General features: G+C 40.6%; 1 protein-coding gene and 1 long non-coding RNA gene across 6 annotated transcripts; one reads left to right on the top strand and one right to left on the bottom strand.

The window, feature by feature from the left end:
• Positions 1-246: 246 nt before the first annotated feature.
• On the bottom strand, positions 247-16,497 carry impdh1b (IMP (inosine 5'-monophosphate) dehydrogenase 1b). 5 transcript variants are annotated; one of them, XM_028570342.1, is made up of 16 exons: positions 13,928-14,108; positions 12,543-12,641; positions 12,295-12,375; positions 8,586-8,634; positions 6,374-6,475; positions 6,191-6,265; positions 5,573-5,779; positions 5,368-5,455; positions 5,090-5,289; positions 4,490-4,580; positions 4,181-4,276; positions 3,450-3,593; positions 3,111-3,255; positions 2,857-3,000; positions 2,683-2,766; positions 247-2,160 (listed from the first exon to the last, which is right to left on the bottom strand). In XM_028570342.1, the coding sequence occupies exons 2-16, from the start codon at positions 12,638-12,640 to the stop codon at positions 2,139-2,141; spliced, it is 1,626 nt and encodes a 541-aa protein (XP_028426143.1). In that variant the 5' UTR covers position 12,641; positions 13,928-14,108; the 3' UTR covers positions 247-2,138. The 5 variants fall into 5 exon arrangements, with proteins under 5 accessions (XP_028426143.1, XP_028426142.1, XP_028426144.1 ...); XM_028570341.1 differs by having other exon boundaries at positions 13,821-14,107; XM_028570343.1 differs by having other exon boundaries at positions 12,295-12,372; positions 13,821-14,107.
• On the top strand, positions 13,557-18,112 carry LOC114549970 (uncharacterized). The gene is made up of 3 exons (XR_003691633.1): positions 13,557-14,205; positions 16,254-16,494; positions 16,768-18,112. It is a non-coding gene; the product is annotated as an uncharacterized LOC114549970 (long non-coding RNA).
• The last annotated feature ends 1,659 nt before the right edge of the window (positions 18,113-19,771 follow it).

Here is a 19,771-nt window from a genome sequence, read left to right as displayed (position 1 = left end):
GAGTGCAGCTCATGTTCAATAAACAAAAAAAGAAAAACAATAGTCCACACACAGTTTTATATTTATTTATTTTTTACCATATTGAAAGCAAAAGCAACTTCTCTGTTGAGTGTTTTACTGTAAACACGTTTCAAAGTGATATTCTTAAAAAAAAAAAAAAAAACTAATGGATTTATGAATACTGAGTCTTTTCCATCCATCTTAAAAGCGCATGCTTATGGTTTTGGTTGGACAAGCGACCATTATGTTCTGGCAACTGTAGCTTTGCAATATACTGCAGACTGAAAACACATAACTCACTATTCCCTAGATTTGTGCTTTTTAGATGGACTAACAGGACTCTGTACTTTACAAAAAAGACATTTTATAAACCTGAATTCTCTTTTTAGATGGGAAACAGCAGTCACTTGCAACTGGATATAGGTAGCTATTGTATATATTTCTTCATATATTTTCATGTACATTTATTTTGCTATTTAGTCCAATTGCAAGGCTTTTGTTACTCAAGTGAACCCTGTGCAGGGTCAAGTACATAGTATGTTCGAGAAAGCAACTCAACTATTATAATCTGGGAATAATATTACATCTGGCCAAAAGGACATCCAGTATGAAAATGTTGGCAAAGCCTACCCCTACGTAAGCTAACAACGAACACAGCGATTCGGTTTTAAAGTAAGAAAAAGAGGCGAGAGGGTGTGAAGCTTTATACTTTTGCACTGAGCTGTCACAGATTTTATTCATCCCCGTTTCAAGGCATATCTCTGGTAAAAAGAAACAAATAAATCAGAACTAAAATACACCTATGGTAACAGAGAACCTATGCCACACTGAGAATGCAGGAATGAACAACCGACAAGGTAACAAGTGACTTCTTGCGCCAATTTTGGTTTTGAAATTACAAAAGAAAAGTGTCAGAGGAAGTGTAAAGACACTTGGCAGTATGTATGCAATTACAATAAAGCAGAATATAAATACAGCCATGTTCGGCTTAGTGAAAAAACAAACATGCATATCAAAAACACTTCATGCTCAATTCAAAGCCCTCCAAAGACAATACAGGTTTAATATAAAGTTTTTTTCTTTATCTAAAAGTATTCAAATTAAGGTTAGAGAAATAGTACTTTGTCCTCATTATGAACTATTTTTGATTGATTTGATTACGTTTTTCTTTCAAACATTCCTGATCTTCAGCTTTTGGTCCCTTCCATGCTCAACATATGAACACTATGCACTGAAATGGGATACTGATTATTTGTCAAGAGATCGTTGAAGGGAAAATGAACGTCCACAGTAGTAAAGACTGCGGGTCTGGGTTGCGTCTATTGATTATAGGGGACACTGGAGGATACAGAGTCGAAAGAATAATCGTCACGACCAATATCTCGTACCTCGGGATCCACAATACAGGAAGGAAACAATATGCGCTGAAATGTAAGCAGCTACTGTTCATTAAGTAGCTTATAGCTGTGATGACAAAAAAAATAAGGTAAGATTGCCATGAAACACCGACACACTGCACATAAAGAGACAAGTGTTTCGTCTTGTTTTCTGCACATACTAAGAGTGTATGTAAGAGCTGAAATAAGACTTGAGATGGGGAGCAGGCTGGTAAGTGTGGATCCTAAAAAAGCCAGATAAGATGCTGATGTGATCTGCACCATGGCTATTTTAGACTCCCTAATATTAACACACTGCACCTTCACTTACTTGCCCCAAGACACATTTTAAACTATATCACAGAGTTGGACACACACTACCCTTAATTCACCAAACAGGCACGCAATTCATTCTCTCACTACTCTCAAGCCACACGCTAAATTGGGATCGGCTGCATACTCAAGATACAGGTGCGTACGTCATTCCGAAATCCCTGATGCGCCACTTCTTGAGTGCAAAAATCCCAGGTGTTCAGAGAGTCGGGTGTCGGTTTGGAGATTCTCCCTTCGCTACTTTGCCCCTTTCCTCCCAAAAGCAGCTGGCTGGGATCGGAGAGAGAGAGTAACGGTGGATACCACGGAGGATGGGGCAAAATGGTGTAGTGGGTGGTGCGTATTTTAGCAGAAGTGGCGACTTAACATTTGGTCACTGTTAGATTGGGTGCGTCACGTGCAACGATGATCTGCACTCCATCCCCCCACTCAGTAAAGCCGCTTCTCGTAACTGTGGAGGCAGAGAAGAATCGGAGAGAAATCAGCGCATGCTCGAATATAAAATGACTTCAGCTGCTACAAGTACGCTAACTGCAACTCACTTTAATTCAGCAAATTGCATCTACCCGTTAACATGTTTTCTGAATGCATTTGGCAGAAAACTGCTAAATTGCATTTGCACAAGAGTCACTGTGGGACATGCGATACAGCCTGTCCAGTCCTTTTTGATAAAGCATGCTGCTAGTCAAGTTAAAGTTAATGCCCCTTGTTTTGTGCAACTATGGAGCAGGTTTATTTCCCACTGCTGCATTTGCTAATGCCAACACATAACAGGAAGTAGAGTAATATCAGAGCCAAGCTGTTTCTTAGCAATGTTGTGATGAAAATCATCTACAGGTATGAGAGTCGACAAAGAAACCACAGTTTAGAGTTCCATGTGTGCTTCTGGGACTGACAGATGACATAACCTGCTCTCAGTGCAGAAACTGCCTCTACAATTCAGTCCAACTTTCAGTCCAGATTTTGTACTTACGAGTGAAGTCCATGAACTCCTCCCTCCACCTGTGCAGACATGGTCCTCTTTTCAAACTTCAGCTCTCCAGAGTACATCATGGAACTTAAAAAAAGATAGAAAGATGGTCATATATAATGCACATCAAAGTTAATATCTGCATTATAACCAGTAATTGACCCACATGCTACTCACCGGAGAACAGAAAGACTCTTTGCCCCGATGTCCTGGCAGCCATGCTGGATACCAGCTATCAGGTAAGGTACAAACTTGTGGATGGAGCCCTTGTCCTGGACCGAACCTGACACACCCTGGGCTACCTTCACATTGTCGCCCTCACTGTGGAAAGACAAAAAAATGAAGAAGAAAAATAATTTCTCCACTGGAATCACGCATTGTGATCGCTGCTCTGGAATTTTGGCCTTCACTACTTTTAGCCTCCCACATACCTAAAATAGCGTTTCTGGCTGCTGGTGCTCTTCTCCATAGCGTCCAGGGAGCCCATACCACGGTACTTTTTCAGCCGCACACCATCTGAGAAGAAGTACTCCCCTGGAGCCTCAGTGGTTGCTGCTAGCAACGAGCCCATCATAACTGGAGTGGGAGACAGGAAGGAGAGAATTATCTGTTGTTTTATTACCCAAGCGAACATCCTTGCTGCTGTGATAAACCCCATTGCTATGAAGACTGGATTTTTCGAAGATTAAAAAACTATGAAAAATGACCATTAAGACAAGGCCTTCTTCTCACAATGTTACATCTGTGTGTCCTAATCTGTGAAATCTCACCAGTCGATGCTCCAAGAGACAGAGCCTTCACCACATGGCCCACAGTCTGAATGCCGCCATCAGCAATGACTGGCACACCGAAGCGCCTGGCGTACTCTGCTACCTTGTACACAGAGGTCCCCTGGGGCCGCCCACATGCCATGACTAGAAGGTAGAAAGCATATCAACATGACAAAAATCAGGTTTAAAAAAAAGAAGAAAAAAAAAAGAAAGTCAGATCAGACTTTTGGACACAACAGCAACCAGCTTATAAAATAAGAAGCAGTGTCTATTTCACTGAGACTAACAGTTATTTTAGGTTCGTGGCTCTTTGCTGCAACATGTCTCTTCTGTTCTTCTTGGCGAACGTGACCCAGTCTGAGCACGAGAGGCCGGTCCCCATGGCAACCCAGAATGGGGCCTTGGCAGATCACCATGACAACTAGGAGGATCTCAGGGTATTTTACCATTAGCAACCAAGCCTTTTCTTCTCACTGTAGTTTATAGCCAGATTAAGAACAGGTACAGCAAGCACGGAGGTGCTACAATCTAATATATATGCTTTGGTGTCCCAGTTTATTCTTTTATATGGCCAGTTCTGTCATCACAACATTATCTTTTGTTTTAACGTAGTGCTATACATTAACCATTTATCTCAAATGAAATTCCATTCCTGCTTTTCCGGTAATCTGATAATGAGAAAATAAAAATCTTTTTTTGCGTTTAGGAGATTTAAAAACAAGGACGAGTACCTTCCTGAGTGATGCAGATTGAGCCGCAGCCCATGCCGACTCTCAGAGCATCGACACCAGCATCAATCAGATTCTTGGCCTGGGCGGCTGTAACCACTGTAGGTAAAAAGAATACAAATGTGTCAGTAAATGTGTGCAAACCATTATGTTTTGGTGACATTATAAGAAATCTACAAAAAAAAAAAAAAAAAAAAAAAAAATGCTATGTGAACAAAATCAAAGTTGCTTGACTAACAGTATTTCCACTGACATGTATATTAACTGAGGCAACAAGTGTTTCTTTTTTTTTTTTTTTTTCAACAAACTTACCATTTCCTCCCACCACCTGCAATTCTGGATACTTCTGTTTAATATAATTTATCATGTTGATTTGATACACCGAGTTGCCTTGCGAAGAGTCCTGGAGATCCAAAAACATTCATGGTTTAAGTACACTGGCGTTGGACCTGAGGATTCAGTAGTCTTAACAGAATACAGGCTAAGGAATGCAGACATGTGTGTATTATACAGACATATTTCACACGCAGAGAACACACATTCTGCACACTTACTGTACATTTAGACAATACTTTACCTTTAGCGCCTAAGGTCAATTTCCAGATTAAATTATATTTAAAAAAGTAAGTTCCCAGTAAGTTATAGTATTTTGAGTCATGGAACTCTACCATATTTGATTTATGGTTCTATTAATTTACACTGTCCACAAGTATAGTAGTATATAGTAGTATATAGTAGTAGTAGTAGTACAGCACACTTCCTCTTTATCAGTGGAAGTCCTCTAAAACAGTATGGATTTTTAGGCAACCTCCGCTAACTTTGGTTTAGCATTCTCACACATTTATTACAGACTGGCACCAGCGATAGGATATACATAAGCCATAATTAATTCAACCATCAAAAAGCACCCACCAGTACAACAACATCCACTCCAGCCTGCACCAACAGGTCCAGTCTGTATTTGTCATCCTCCCTGGTGCCGATGGCGGCGCCACACAGCAGCTGTTTGCGAGAGTCTTTGGAGGCCAGCGGGTAGTCCCGGTTCTTCTTCAGATCCGTCCTGGCAATAATGGCCACCAGCTCGTCGTTATTATTTACAATGGGAAGCTTGCCTGGTTACAGAGAAAGTGAGGTTATTAAATTGCATGAGAACTAGAAAAAGCTGCTGCCACACATGAACTTGTATTCACCTTTTTTACTGCGCTGCAGAATATCATTGGCTTCTTTCAGTGTAACACCGGCTGGAGCCACCACCAACTCCTCCCTCTTTGTCATGGCCTTGGATAGGATGTAAGCATAATTTCGATGTTAGAACAATTAAATGAGTGATCCCAAAACAAACATTTTTCAACTGATGGATAAACAGTTGAAAAAAGAAAGCATAAAAATACACACCTCCTCAAGGGGTTTGCCACGGTCTTTCTCAGAAAGGAAGTCAATATCTCGGGAGGTGACGATGCCCACCAGTTTGCTGCCCATTTTGCCTGTCTCTGTGACAGGAATACCAGAGAAGCCATGTCTTACTTTGGCCTCAAACACATCCCCAACTGTCTGGCGCGGACTCATCACAACTGGGTCTGTGATAAAACCCTGCTCAAACCTCTGGAAACCAAGAGAAACCAAACGAAAAGGATTGCGGTTTGTTTTTCCTCTTTGTTTGTGTGCAGCAGCGCAAAACATCACACAGCGAGAAACACACATTAATATGCCAATACAAGAAAACAGTAACACACAACACACACACAAAAAACACACACACACACACACACACACACACTTGGAAGACAATTACCAGAACCTATATAGGGACAAAACGGTACAAGAGGAGAAGACAGGTCAAGGTGAGATTTTAGTCCTTTTGATGTATTTTAGTATTTTGTTTTGTACATGCATGCACGTGTGTAATGGTGATGACAACAAGACTTAACTACGAAAATGCTAAGATGGTGTGACATAAAACACAAATTTAGAAAATTGTCCTTTTAAACGTTAAAAAGGATAATCATAGTTTACCTTAACCTTGCGGACCTCATTGGCTTGGAATTCTGGTGTGCAGTTGTGGTGGATGATACCAATGCCTCCCATTAGCTACCAAAATAGAGAAAAGAAAAAAAAAACATTTCAAAATAGAATTACGCAATACACGAAAAATTGGTTCCTTAATATACCAGCAGTTTTGGCAAAGCAGTGTCTTACAGCCATAGCAATTGCCATTGCCGACTCTGTGACAGTATCCATGGGGGAGGAGATGAGAGGGGTCTTCAATGTGATCTTCCTGGTCAGCGCTGATGTCAAGTCCTAAGAGACAAAAAGAAGGGGGATGCACATTAATGCCTTCACAAAGAGGAGCTTGTTTCTGTTATTTTGCACATGAACCACCAGGGGGCAGACTAAACTTGGCAGATTCAATACACTGTACAATTGTGTCTTCAAGTGGTTTTACCTTTAAAGTGCTCATATTTATGCTAATTTTCAGGTTCATCATTGTATTTAGGAGGATGTATCAGAATAAGTTTGTAGTTTAATTTTCAGAAAACACCATATTTTATGTTGTACTGCCCATTGCTGTAGCTCTTCTTTTCACCTTGTGTGTTGAGCTCTCAGTTTTAGCAACAGAGTGAGGCATCTCACTTCTGTTCCATGTTTGTTGGGAGTCGCACATGCTCAGTAGCTAGGTAAGGACAACTAGCCAGTCAGTTGCAGAGTATGAGGGCGTGCCACGCTAGCAGCTAGGCGAGCATTATAACGCGTGTTACAAAGTGATGCACGTTTTTCATGGAAGTAAAGGCTGGACTACAATAGAGCTGTTTGGAGCAATTTGTAAACAGTGTTTTCTGTTGGAGATGATAAGTCCCTTTGGGTGGACTTTGGCCTTTTTCACTTCGTAAACCTATAAAACAAACAAAAAAGATATATAACAATAAAGGAAAGGGAAAAAGCATAATATGAGCACTTTAAATCTGTTTAAATGACACTAAAGAACATGGAGGCCAATTAGCAGACTTTTTAAAAATCGAGGTACGTTAAATGAGCTCCTTTTAAGTAAAAGTGTACATCGTTTAAACTTTTGTGCATCATTTTGTGTTCGTCTGTGATATGAGATCTCTGCAAACAAAAGAAACGGCATGTTCCATCAAAAACACATTACGTCCTCTCTGGGACAGAAACCTGACGCTGTCTGGAAAAATACAAATGAGCCATACCACTGTGTCTTCAAATTCCAAATTTAACTTTAATATCGGACTGATTCCCACAACAGCCAACACCAGCTTCTGCTATCGTCAACTGTGCGTGTGAAAATAATGACATTCCTTGCACATGGGAAACCAGCAAATGAGTTCTAGGTGTCCAAGCTTCTACTCCTTATCTGTGACAGACATAAACTATGGAGGCTTTTCTCAGGGCTTCACGGCCAAGGCAGGAGAACTCAACTAACATCCCTTCTCCATTTAGAAAGCACAACTGCACTAACCTGCTAAATTCAACTGAGAGTTAGGAAAGCATGTCGAGAACATCACGACCCCGAAGAAATTCCCACAACAGCTCCACGCACATGTGGCCCCTCTTCGTGTTTCCAACACCTTACAAAAGCTAGATAGTATATTACAAATGTCAGTCCGATCTACCGAGCCCCTGTGTGAACATTAACTACTTCATTCAAATTGGTGACAGAGGCCAAATGTGGAAGCATTTGTGTTATTCAAGCACTATCCTGTGGAAAAACTAGGGCAAGACAAAGACTCTTTTGAGACAGCCAGCCCATGACAACATGGCAAGGCAGAAAAGCATCTCACACAGCAACGAGGGAGTAACTCTGAAGGAAACGGGGAGACATTAGAGATATCAATTAAATTACAATCCGCTGAGATGGACGAAGCAGAAGTGAGGGATTTCATCTAAAGCCCTAAGATTAACTCTCCCTTCATCTGCTGAGAGAGGTGGATGAGCAACGGACCAGACACAAATGTAAACACAAGGGTGAGAGAGCAGCCAGTGGGTGACCACATTGGGCAAAAATAGCTGGGCGAGAAGGAATGATGCAGATGGTTTTAAATGGGCAAAAACCAGAGCTGTTATTATAAACGTGTTTGAGGTCTGGAGTAGAGAGGTTTGTTTAAAACTTTTTTTTTTCCTCTCTTTTTTTTTTTTTTAAAAAGAGACTGCACTGTAATAAGTCTGATGGTTTAGGAAGTGGCTCTGCCAAGAATGGTCTGTCTGCTGACAGTGCCACATTATCATCATGAGGGGTGTAGAAGAAACTAAAGAAATGATTGGCTTGTCTTTAAAATACCCAGGAAAGTCTCTTCTCAGATGTGACGGATACTTGCAACAATCTTCTGAAACAACAACCGACCTTACATGCCCTTTTGTATTCTCAAGTATGTCCTTCACACATAGGTGTACTCACCACTTCGTCTGAGGTAAAGTCGATGAAGCCCGGCAATATCAGGAAGTCACTGAAAGACATAAGCAAAATGTAAAGTTAAGGGGCTGATGCAACTAAGCATGGCTGTGATGTTCAAAAGTATCCATTAAAAATAGTAGCAGCTAAAGAGATCATGTTTAAACCAACATGGAAACACAAAATCTGCATAAAGTCAGCAAAATATCTCCAAACAGAGAACTGAAAATGTTTGTCTACATTATAAAAAGGTGCTCACAGGGTGAATTGAAAAGCAATCAAATGGTGAATACTATTGAACAAGATTGTGTTTAAAAAATAATAATTTGGGTAAACACAAATGAGACTTTGACTTTGAATGTCAAGCAACTTCAATGAACATTTGAATTATACATGTGTTAGATATTTAATTAGTTTGTCCTTACCTGATCTCTACTCATTTCTTTCTGTATAAGAATTTCAACTAGGACAACGCCAGTTTAGAGCCTGCAACCTATTGTTGGATACTCTTTTAGGTCTCCCCATGATTCCCAGACTATTGCTAAGTTACATAGTGGCTGAGCACAGACACTGGGTGTAGCTGGGTGCATTATGTACAGTAGTACACTGTATCAGTGCATTTGTTTTTAAACCACAGCCTGTATTCATTTTTTTTTTTGCATACGTGGGTGTGATAAACAAGGCAGTGGGCCGAAGGAAAAATGGAGGAATAAGGAAGGATGGATGTTGGGAGGAAACTACAGAGCGAGGGTATGTCAAACAGGTAGATGATGAGCAGTACATAACAGAGTCTAAATGAGAATGGGAGTTGAGAGTGAAGGTAGAGAGCTGACCCGCTAACAGATCTCTGCTGCTTCAAGAGTGGGTGGAAGGAAAGGAAGGTCTGAAATAGTCGCCAAAGATGGGACACTACAAGGGAGGAGTCCTATTTGTTTCCCTCACTTTGGAGGTAAAAAACAGCCACAAACATCAATGTGGGGACAAGCAGAAGTCCAGCACACATCTGCTAGCATTTAGCAGCAGCCACAAACCTCAGCTGCGACACACAGGCTGCTCCTACTGACTGAGGGTCAGCGCTACACCGGAGCTCATTTGAATTCTAAAGAAAACACTGGCTTGGTGTTGCCTTATTATGGTTTTCATTTGAGTGGTAGGTGTAGACAAATGCATGACGCTAAGCGGGAGTGTTTCAAAGTACAATCAGAGGCCACAATTGATCTTCCCCTGCTTGTACCAACACCTGTCCTTGCCCAGGCATAAAGGAGAAACACCCCACCCAAAAAACATCAATTCAGCTGAAAGCATGGCATCCAGTGTTTTGTAATTGTAGCAGCAAGTTTAACAGGGTGAACTCAGAATGAGTAACACCTGCATGTCTGACTTTAACTGGTTTGTGTGACGAGGAAGGTGACAGAGGACCATTATTACACTACAGTTAGCAGCAGGGATTTATTTGCTACAGTAGTCATTCTGTAAGTGTTACAACAATCAGAAATATGTCCCATTATGCCAGCCCTACGTTTGAGGTAATCAACTACTTCATATTTAAATTTATCATTTAATAGGAGTTGGTTTCCGTTTGCTGAGTAACTTGGCCATAAGGCTGTAAATGTTCGGTCAATGATCAGTGAACACTCCTCCAGACCACAGATTGAATAACACAGTATGTAGTATAGTGTATGGTTTAAATCATATGTGTGTAGCATGACATGCAGCAAAGGGCCGCAGGTCAAAGTCGAACCCGGGCCCGCTGCGCCAAGGAGTAAATCTCTATATATGGGCGCCCGCTCTACCAACTGAGCTATCCGGGCGCCCTGACCCCGTATTTAACATGCCTGGAGCTTGAGTGAGAAAGTGGCATAAGAGGCATGTGATTACAGGGATTGTTCGTAAATGTAATTTACAGTGCATCACCTTAGCTCACAATACAGTTAACAAACAAAGCTAACATCTAGGGCTATGATGAGGCAAAAACACAACCTTAACTTTCTAGGGTGTTTCAGCAGTGTCTACAGAAAAATGTTCAAAAGTAGCATTGATTAAACATGAGTTTAAAAAGTAGCATTGATTAAAAGGGCATGTTCACAATCATGCCCACCTTGCTGTACCTCGGTTTCACTTTCCCTAGGTGTCTTACTTCCTTTTTCTTTAACTAATAACCTAAAATATAAAAAGAAACTAAAAAGATAAATTAGCAATATCTATCTTGTACCTGTGACAGGAGTGCATGTGTGTTGATCAAGTCATTGGGGATATACAAGGAAAGTGGTCATACATTTTAAATCTTGCAACAGAAGCTGAAACGCTTCCAATAGATCTGTATTTGTCACACTGGCGTTATGAAGGGGTCAGACAGAGGACAAATGGCTTGGTGATGCAGACGCTTTCAACCCCATCCACCCCAATTCCTCCTGCATTACACAGGTCAATTCAGGCCACCATGTGCGCAAACCTTCCTTCGGCCGTGATGCACTTCATTACAGTTTGGGGAGGTTGTTCAATCACACGCAGACACACTCAAACACCATTACGTTTTCTATTCAATTAGCTTCTGTAAAGCAGGAGCAGCATGATTAGAGCAAATAACTGGTGGATTTTTGGTTGATAAAACCTTCCAACTAAACTTAAACCTACATTGTGTCATTTTTTTAGCTGATTCTTTGCAAAACCCCCTTTGTTCTTTCACAAATATGTGCTCATTCATGTGTAATTAATTCCACCAACTAATCAAAGTATTCTTGTAAGCGTAGTGCCATTCAGAATCATTCAGAATACACACTAGTGAGTCGCTCGAATGACGGCAGCCATGTAGTGCCTCCATCTTTAAAATACGTTAGCCAAAGAGGGACATACCTCCGCCTTTCGCGCTTTTAAACTCTGTGGCACCGTGACGAATGCCAGGGGGAGATTACTCGCAAGGGAAGCAGAAAAGAGAATTAAAACGACAATACGAAACAAGACCAATTGGAGTGGCTCGAACAGCTGCGTGTAAACAATGGAGATACTAAGAGCTAATTTCGGGTTCTGCCACCGTAGGCGTTGAAATGCGCTCGGAATAGGATGTTAGAGAGGTTGTTAGAACCTGTGGCAAACATGTCCAAATGGTTAAGCACTGTGATGGATTTAGGAGAAAGTTTTAAAAGAAATGGCATGCTTCTCAGTGTACAACACCCACTATAATTACGTTGCACAACACTTTGCTTCATGTTATTCATGATTAGGAAAATAAAAGTATGGTTACAAGGATTAACAAAGAAAAAATAATTCAGTCAAAATCCTAATAAAAAGTGCAAATACAACGCATTTCTTGTTTATCACCAGACTGCTTACCAGAGCTGAGTGAGGTAAAGTAAGAAAAAAATTAAATTAGTACTTAATTATTACTTTTAGGTAAAGCAAAGTGATTATAAGAAAGTGCATGAGCTGTTCTGGCATGCATGTTGCATTCACAGGACAGGTCATGCACTTTGATGGGTAGTTGAAGTTAATAATGCAGTTATGTGCACCAGAAGCAAATTTGATCCCCATGACCAAGATCAGGTTGAGCATTCCATTAAGCCCAACATTTATCTTCTCCATTCATGCACTTTTATGGCACCAGATTGCTTTGGAGGGACTGTCATTTGCTTCCTCTTTATGGATTCACTATTTGGAGAGACAAAGGATTTTTAACAGCACAGTTTCAAAACGGTTTGAAGATGACTGTGTTACTCACTTGTAAGTCAACCCCTCTCCTTTAGAGCATAGCTCTTCAGCCGTATGACCATCGGAGCCAACGCACTGTTGGTCAGATCTGCTGGTTCAAAATGTGTTGGCCATTACAAAGCACTCCTGTGTACACTTCACCCACCATTTCACGCAGGTGAGGTTTTAAAATCAGGAGACCTTACTTTGAATGAATGTCATTACTTTACTGAGATTTTCGGAAAATCAAATAAAAGTTTGTGATGCAGGGAAACTTACTTGTATGTTAGGCCATCTCCAATCGAGAAGAGCTGCTGAGCTGAGAGTCCATCTTCAGGGACATAGCCTGTACCACCGCTGATTAAGTAATCCGCCATGCTGCCAAATGATAAGAGCCAACTTCAATCAACTGTGCAGCCCAGCCACTCAGATAAAGAGATGTACATGAAGACAGTAAAAGGATGCTCTGCAAGAACACATCCACTTTGCAGGCAGAGCTTTAGTGACCTTCTCACAGAAAGACATAACCATAGCAACATCAACATCCCTTAGCCAGCTGCAGGTTAGTGCGCCTGCGTGGCAACAGCTTCATCTGCTTGCAAAAACAAGCTATTAATAATTCGTCAATACACTTGTAACAATGTTGCACACACTAAATAGAGGCATAGTTTTTTCTGACTGCTATGGAGACATCACGGGAGAATACGTTACTTAACATTAGATCACACAAAGTACCACAAACGCATAAGTCACTGTAGAAATTCAACTAAAGCAAAATATGGCCGGGTGACTTACTAACATTTAACTGAACCACGCATTACACTATTTTAAAAGGTAATGGTAAAACCATATTCACTGAAACGCTGTCCAAAGAAGAACACGACATCCTCAAAATGTCGTTTTTTCTCTAGTTAGCTACTGGCCTGGTGACCTACATTGCATTATCAGGCGCTAGCAGACATTACCGTTATCTAGTTAGCTCCTTGCACTGCACATTCGTAACGTTAGTTAAAATATGCTACTTGTTTATACAGTAAAAGCTGCTATAATCTGCGTTATATTACCCATGCTAGTATCCATTTTAGACCGCCACACCTCTCACCTCAGAAGTACCTGGTTAACCATAGCAGTGTGTTGGAAACTGACATTATGCACAAAGCAGCACTATTTAGAGTAGCTAAATCAAATGTCTGAACATGTTTAGTCACCAACCATTACGGTCTAGCAAACATTACAACACCTTCTGAGAGTTAGTCTAATTCTAATAGTCTACTAATGTACGTGCAACTGAACTTTTGGCAGACCAGACATGAGCCGAGTCCACACTACGTTAAACTTACGGACATGTGGGAGCAGCCGTTAGCATTTAGCATTAGCGGCTTGGTTATTTTGGCTTGACCTACAGAAAACGATCCAGAGACTTTTAAAATCAAGCTTTTCTAGCGTTGGATAGATAGGTTACCAAGTGGTTTAAACTACGTAGCTTCTTAGCTATCGTACAATAACGTTACAGCATATATCCTAGACGAAGTCACGTTAGCTAACGTTATAGCTAACCTTTTGGAGCTGATGCCCACGTTGACCAAGGGAAAGCAACTTCCCAGCTGTGAATCTACAGAAGTCAGGCTAAGAAATGCGATGATAGACACGGTAATTTCTTCTACCTTGAAGAACAATATCGAAGAAAAAAAACAGGCTGTTCGTGGCTCCAAGATGTAAAAGTACTGGTTGGCAGTAAAGTGATTCAGAAGTGATTGCCTGCCTGTCGCTGCAGACAGTGCGTGTTGGTGTTATGTACTAGCAGCAGCGTCACATCCCCTCTCCTCCTCACAGAGGCGTGTTTAACCCATTGACATATGGTTTAACCTACTGCATTTTTGCTGCTGGTGTCATCCATGGTTTGTGTAATCAAGATCCACTGGTTAACGGTGGAACAAAAAAGGTTAGTAAGTGCACATGTTAAAGTGTTGCAAGTGAAATGATGGCAGACCGGTTAATCAGGGCTAGTCCATTCAAGTTCATTCCAATAGGCTATCCTTGGACACCAGTTGTTAGAATAAAGATGGTTCCCTATTTCCATTTGTGTCATTTTAACGTCAGTGGTTGTAGTTTTGGCGGAGTTGGAAAGTTACTATGCACCAGTGGTGGAAGAAGTATTCAGATCCTTTACTTAAGTAAAAGTAGCCTATTAATAAGCTACCGCACTGTAAAATACTCTGTTACAAGTAAAAGTCCTGCATTGAAAATATTACTTAAGTAAAAGTATGTATTATCAGGAAAAATGTACAGTATTAAAAGTAAAAGTAGCCTACTCAATGCAGAAAAAAATCCTCACGTGTTTTTAAAATTGGTAACGATCCAAATAGTTCTGTCAATAAACTAAGAGTCTATATAGTTGGGTAGTAAAACACATTTTATAAAACTACACGTGTTTTGTTTGCAAACATCTGAATTTGTAAAGTAACTAGTAACTAAAGCTGTCAGATGGATGTAGTGGAGTAAAGAGTACAATATTTCTCTCTGAAATGTAGTGGAGTAGAAGTAGAAAGTGGCATGAAAAGAAAAGACTAAAATAATGTACAAGTACCTCAAATGTGTACTTAAGTACAGTACTAGAGTAAATATACTTAGTTACATTCCACCTTTGCTATGCACATTTACTTTGTGCAGTTTTGAGGTACTTTACTTAAATTCTTCCATAATGCTTCCTACCAATAGCCAATATTTTAAAAGGATATTGGTCTTTTTACTCCACTAGCCTTCTTTTCAGATTAACAATTTACCACTTGTATTGCCATGTTATAAAATACTATGCATTGTCATAGATTCAACTTTACAACAGTATGTGTAGTTAAAATAAGTCCAGACTGCAGCAATATTAAAATGCTGCTAATATTGCTTACATTACATACTGCAACTTCATGGAGCAGATCAGAGTGACATGTTTCACTACCAATACCGTTTTTGTTGTATCTGCTGCCAAAAAATGAGGGATATTATTTTTTACACTTTTTGTTTCAACAGGCAATTAGGTAACTTGAATACTATATTTGGGGCTGGCATTTCCGATATATTGATTATTTCTTGCAGGGATGTGTCACTGATTACATTTCAGATATTGAATGCAATACAGAACCACATGATATTCTCTGTTACCCAATATAATTCAAAGTCCTCTTGTTCTATATTAATCACAGGTGATGGTTGGATCTGTTTCCCACTCTGTGTTTGTGTCAAATTAAATGTGGGTCATTGCAGATATGGGTCAATGGTTCCTTTATGCACTGTAGCTATTTTGAGCAGTTGATTCAGCCTTGTTTATCCCCCCCTGCAGCATGCTGCTCACTCTTTCCTTGATGTTGCATCACTGAATTGTCTGTGTACAGAAACAACTTTACAAGATAAGCCATTTTTTATTGTTTAAGCATCCACTCATAAGCCATAAATATGATCTACATGGCCTTCAAACAACTCAGAAATGAAGTGTGCCATCCAAAGCAAGGGCTTTCACCTCAAGGGCATTTGCAAACTGATCCAAATGCAAGTGTGTGTGGACATGTAAACTGACCCGACGGCATGAAGTTAATTTACATGTGCAGCCTTATGAAGGCACAGACAGTGAAAGTAAAGCATGAAAGCCAGAGGACTTACATCACATTGTCATTTGATTTCACATTGGATATTGGCATTGAGGGTTGATATTGTTGTGGTATTCTCCCATTTCATTTTAAGTCTTGCTTTTGCTTTTGCACTTGAACATGCATCATTTTAGAATCAATATTAGCTGTGAATTCTGGGGAGTCTGACCTTTTACAAATGTTTTTGCAGAACTCACACGTCCTGGTAAGAAATTAAATCTGCAGCAGGCAACTTTGCAATTACAAATAGCTACAAAAAGCTTTCACATTCTGTGAAAATAATAAAACAAACTGACGTATTTTAACCTAAATATTGTTTGAGTTGTGGCTCATTCTCCATATACTTTCTCAGCAACTCACCTCTCTGGGCCTAGACCAGCCTGGATGCGTGTGGCACTGTATCTCTGAGCTGCAGTTTCATGTCCATGGCCATGATGTGAGGTTTGCCGAACATAATGTTGCCCTTCCTGGGATGAAAATTCGGTATCTGGGGGCTGAGTGTCTCCTACGATTCTTCGATAATCCACCTGCTGGCTCTCCCTCGCTGCATCTGCAAAGTGCTTAAAACCATACCCCTCCATTGTCCGTCCAAGGTCAGTCCCAGGATCCAGTGGCCCTTTCGCTTTGCGTTGCTGTGCAGCTTGCTTGCTCGCTTGCTTTAAATTTAATTTACAAAGTCAGTGAAAATATCCAACAGCTGAAGATTACATGTGTAACGGAAAACTTCTTGAAACCCTGATTTCATATGAACCTCATAACCCAAGTTTGGAGGAGTGACAATTTGCAAAACAAATGCAAACTCTCCATTTGTTTTTAAATATTCTTATCTGAATTCCTTTGTCTGCTCTATTTACTCTGCCTTCCAGACCAGAAATGGAGCTGCATTGGTGTTCCCACACAGAGGAAAAAAGACCTGTGTCAGGCTACTCCGTCTGCCCCTGCACAGGATGCACCTGCCTACAAAAAGGCACCAGCCACCTCTAGGCGTGTCGATAAAGGGCGTCACCTAGGAGATTCTCCCACTGAGAGGGTGTCACCGTGGAAATGATGCCAGCAGAAGAGTGTTGTTGTGGAGAGGCTGTTGTGCTGATGTCTTCGAAATCTTGGAGAAGATTTTCTGTCATATAGGCAGAGGGTAATGGAGAGGGTAGATGAGCCCTGTACTGTACTTATATGTAGGATAAAGCACTCATTGCCCTGAGCGTTTCCTTTACACGGTGAATGGAGTGAGTGCTACTGTCCTGCTGAGTGCTCTATCAAGCTCTCTGTCCGGCTCCCTCTCCATGTATGGGTTAATCCTGCTTTCTATCGGTGGCACCACGTCACTTTCACAAAGAGGATTTCAGAATTAAAATGAACAGGACTAGAGATGAGCTTTGCAAAGAAAGCAGCACATTTTTGCAGCGCAAACGGCAAGATCATCACTATGGTGTGTTCTTTTTATTTTGTCTTGCTCCACTAAAACCAAATACATACAACGCATATCATTTCTGGAAATATTTGGCACCAAGGAGTGTTTTTTCTTTTAACGACTCCGGACTTGAATGATAAATTTAGCTTCTCACACCAGGACCCACAGGTATTATTTCGTAATGCTTCTTATGCTTACGTCCAGGCCTCGTGGAAAATGTGGGTTTCCAATCCATTGCTAAGTAAAACTGCAGCTAAAATGAGTCTGTATATAAATAAGCTCTGGTGTAACCACTCCACATCCTAAAAAAAGCAGAGGTTAGACTCACAAGCTGACACAACATGTACTTGTACCTTGACTCTGCCGAGTGAAGCTTGCACCTAAGTGCCAGTGTTACATAATCACTCTAAAAAATTTTGTTTTTTGTTATTGAGTGTTTCTGACATCAGAAAAGGGTGTAAACTCATGCCTTTGGTGGGATGTGCATACAGTATGCAAAGTACAGAATGTATGTGTTGTGTTATCCGTTGGTTTTTTTGTGCCTTTTTTTGTTAAACTTGTGTAGAAATTTAGCCAGGGGAAATGTTTCCCCTCCACACAGACACACAAGTGGGCCGTTACTCTTCTCAAAGGGATCACCTCCAGGTGACTGACTGTTTGTGACAGTTGGTGAGACGTTAAGATGGAAAATCCTCTTAAGCCCGTCCTCTGAGGTTCCCCACTTACAACTCCCATTTATCTTCAACACATGGCAACGGAAACCCCTTCCCCCCCACACAATGAAGATAACAAATTAGAAAACTGACTATTAGTACCAAAGATACAGATTCTAAATATATACATTTGTAATCTACTGTAAATGGATTGACACAATGCTGCTCTTCTGACTGTAGACCTTTGCTGCTGTTGTACCCTAAGATCATGTTATCAATGTCATTAAAAGGTTAGTGTCTCATGCACTAAAAGGGATGGGAGCACACTCTTAATTTCACATGTGCATGTTGTTAAGTTGTTAACTCCACTCACTCACTCATTCATTTACATTTATCATAATGAATGTCATGTGCACAGTGTGGATACTCATTGGCTGGCTGAGGCAAATCAGAGTCATACGATTTACCACAAGGTTAACCATTCCCAACAAAAGAGTACTCCCTGTGTGTGAATAACTGGCCACTGAAGATATAACTTATCAGATGGATGGAAGTCAGGTTGAAGTTGTAATTAACTTCACGTTACATTACTCTGATGCAGCACAGGCCTCTTTTTAAGGAGAACTGCACCTATAAGGGACTGGAAATAAATGTGTCTCCTTTTCTATTATGTGGTTCTTTTAAAGACATGTATAATGTCCTCTAAAACAGTCATTCCACTTCAAGTGCAAGTGAAATTGTTATTTATGAGTTTTAATTTCACTGTAATTGCTGCAGTTATTTTTTTTTTTTACCAAAGATAAAGAAGAGAGATAAAGAGAGAGAAGAGAGAAGATAAGAAGTGTCATCTCAGGAAGAGCAAGCAAACTATATGTACAGAGTAGGCAGAAGTAGCAGTATATAGTTGTTAACAGAGGAACATATTAAGTAAAACTTGATTTTACACATCAAGATCAATTTACTAGTCATGGAAAGTACTGACTAGTTGTATAATGTATTCTGTGGCTGAGGTGAGGGATTTACGTCACAGAAAAGTAACAGGGCAGCCTGAGTTACAAAAACCTCAGGGCAATATTTTGCAGATGGTCCACTGTGGCAGTGGACCATCTGGTAGGTGGCCTACCATCCTCTGTAAATGTACCCTGTCACACACACATTCACCATTCACCACATGGCAGCTTAGTTGTATTCCCAGACACCAAACAGTGCGTGTGGTGCTGATTAATTAAACACAACATACGTAAACTAAATATACAATACAAACAGCATTCTACTAAAATGCAGTAGTGCAAAATTCTACTCACCAAGACTGAAGCCTGTGCTCTGAGGTCTTAACTGTGCTACACTGACATCTAGTGGATGCAATGTTTTATTATCCCAAACACCATTATACTTTCATGAGTAAGGGATTTCTTTAAAGGTCACATGACATGGTGCTCTTTGGATGCTTTTATATAGACCTTAGTGGTCCTCTAATACTGTATCTGAAGTCTCTTTCCCGAAATTCAGCCTTGGTGCAAAATTACAGCCACTAGAGCCAGTCCCACAAAGAGCTTTCCTTAGTATGTGCCATTTCTGTGTCTGTAACTATTGAGGAGGAGAAGGGCGGCAAGGTGGAGCGTGGGGGTGTGGCCTTGACCAACTGTCACTTTGCTCGTTTGAAAGCCATGATGTCTCTCTCTCTCTCATGGGTGGGCCAAATTCTCTGGGCGGGCAAAGCAGAGAAAGGGGAGGTAACCTTGCTCCTTATGACCTCATAAGGAGCAAGATTCCAGATCGGCCCATCTGAGCTTTGATTTTCTCAAA

This window comes from Perca flavescens, chromosome 23 (assembly GCF_004354835.1).
Source record: "Perca flavescens isolate YP-PL-M2 chromosome 23, PFLA_1.0, whole genome shotgun sequence".
In the NCBI taxonomy this organism is placed as follows: domain Eukaryota; kingdom Metazoa; phylum Chordata; class Actinopteri; order Perciformes; family Percidae; genus Perca; species Perca flavescens.
Note: the sequence above shows the minus strand (reverse complement) of the source record. Positions and strands in the feature narration are given on the sequence as shown.

Excerpts from the sequence above, each read along its gene's own strand:
- impdh1b (XM_028570345.1), bottom strand. The coding sequence starts at position 16,482 with ATGGAGGGGTATGGTTTTAAGCACTTTGCAGATGCAGCGAGGGAGAGC. Across the intron at positions 4,581-5,089 it reads GAGTGGATGTTGTTGTACTG|GACTCTTCGCAAGGCAACTC; the intron begins GTGGGTGCTTTT and ends TTGGATCTCCAG. Across the intron at positions 2,767-2,856 it reads AAGAGTCTTTCTGTTCTCCG|TTCCATGATGTACTCTGGAG; the intron begins GTGAGTAGCATG and ends TCTTTTTTTAAG.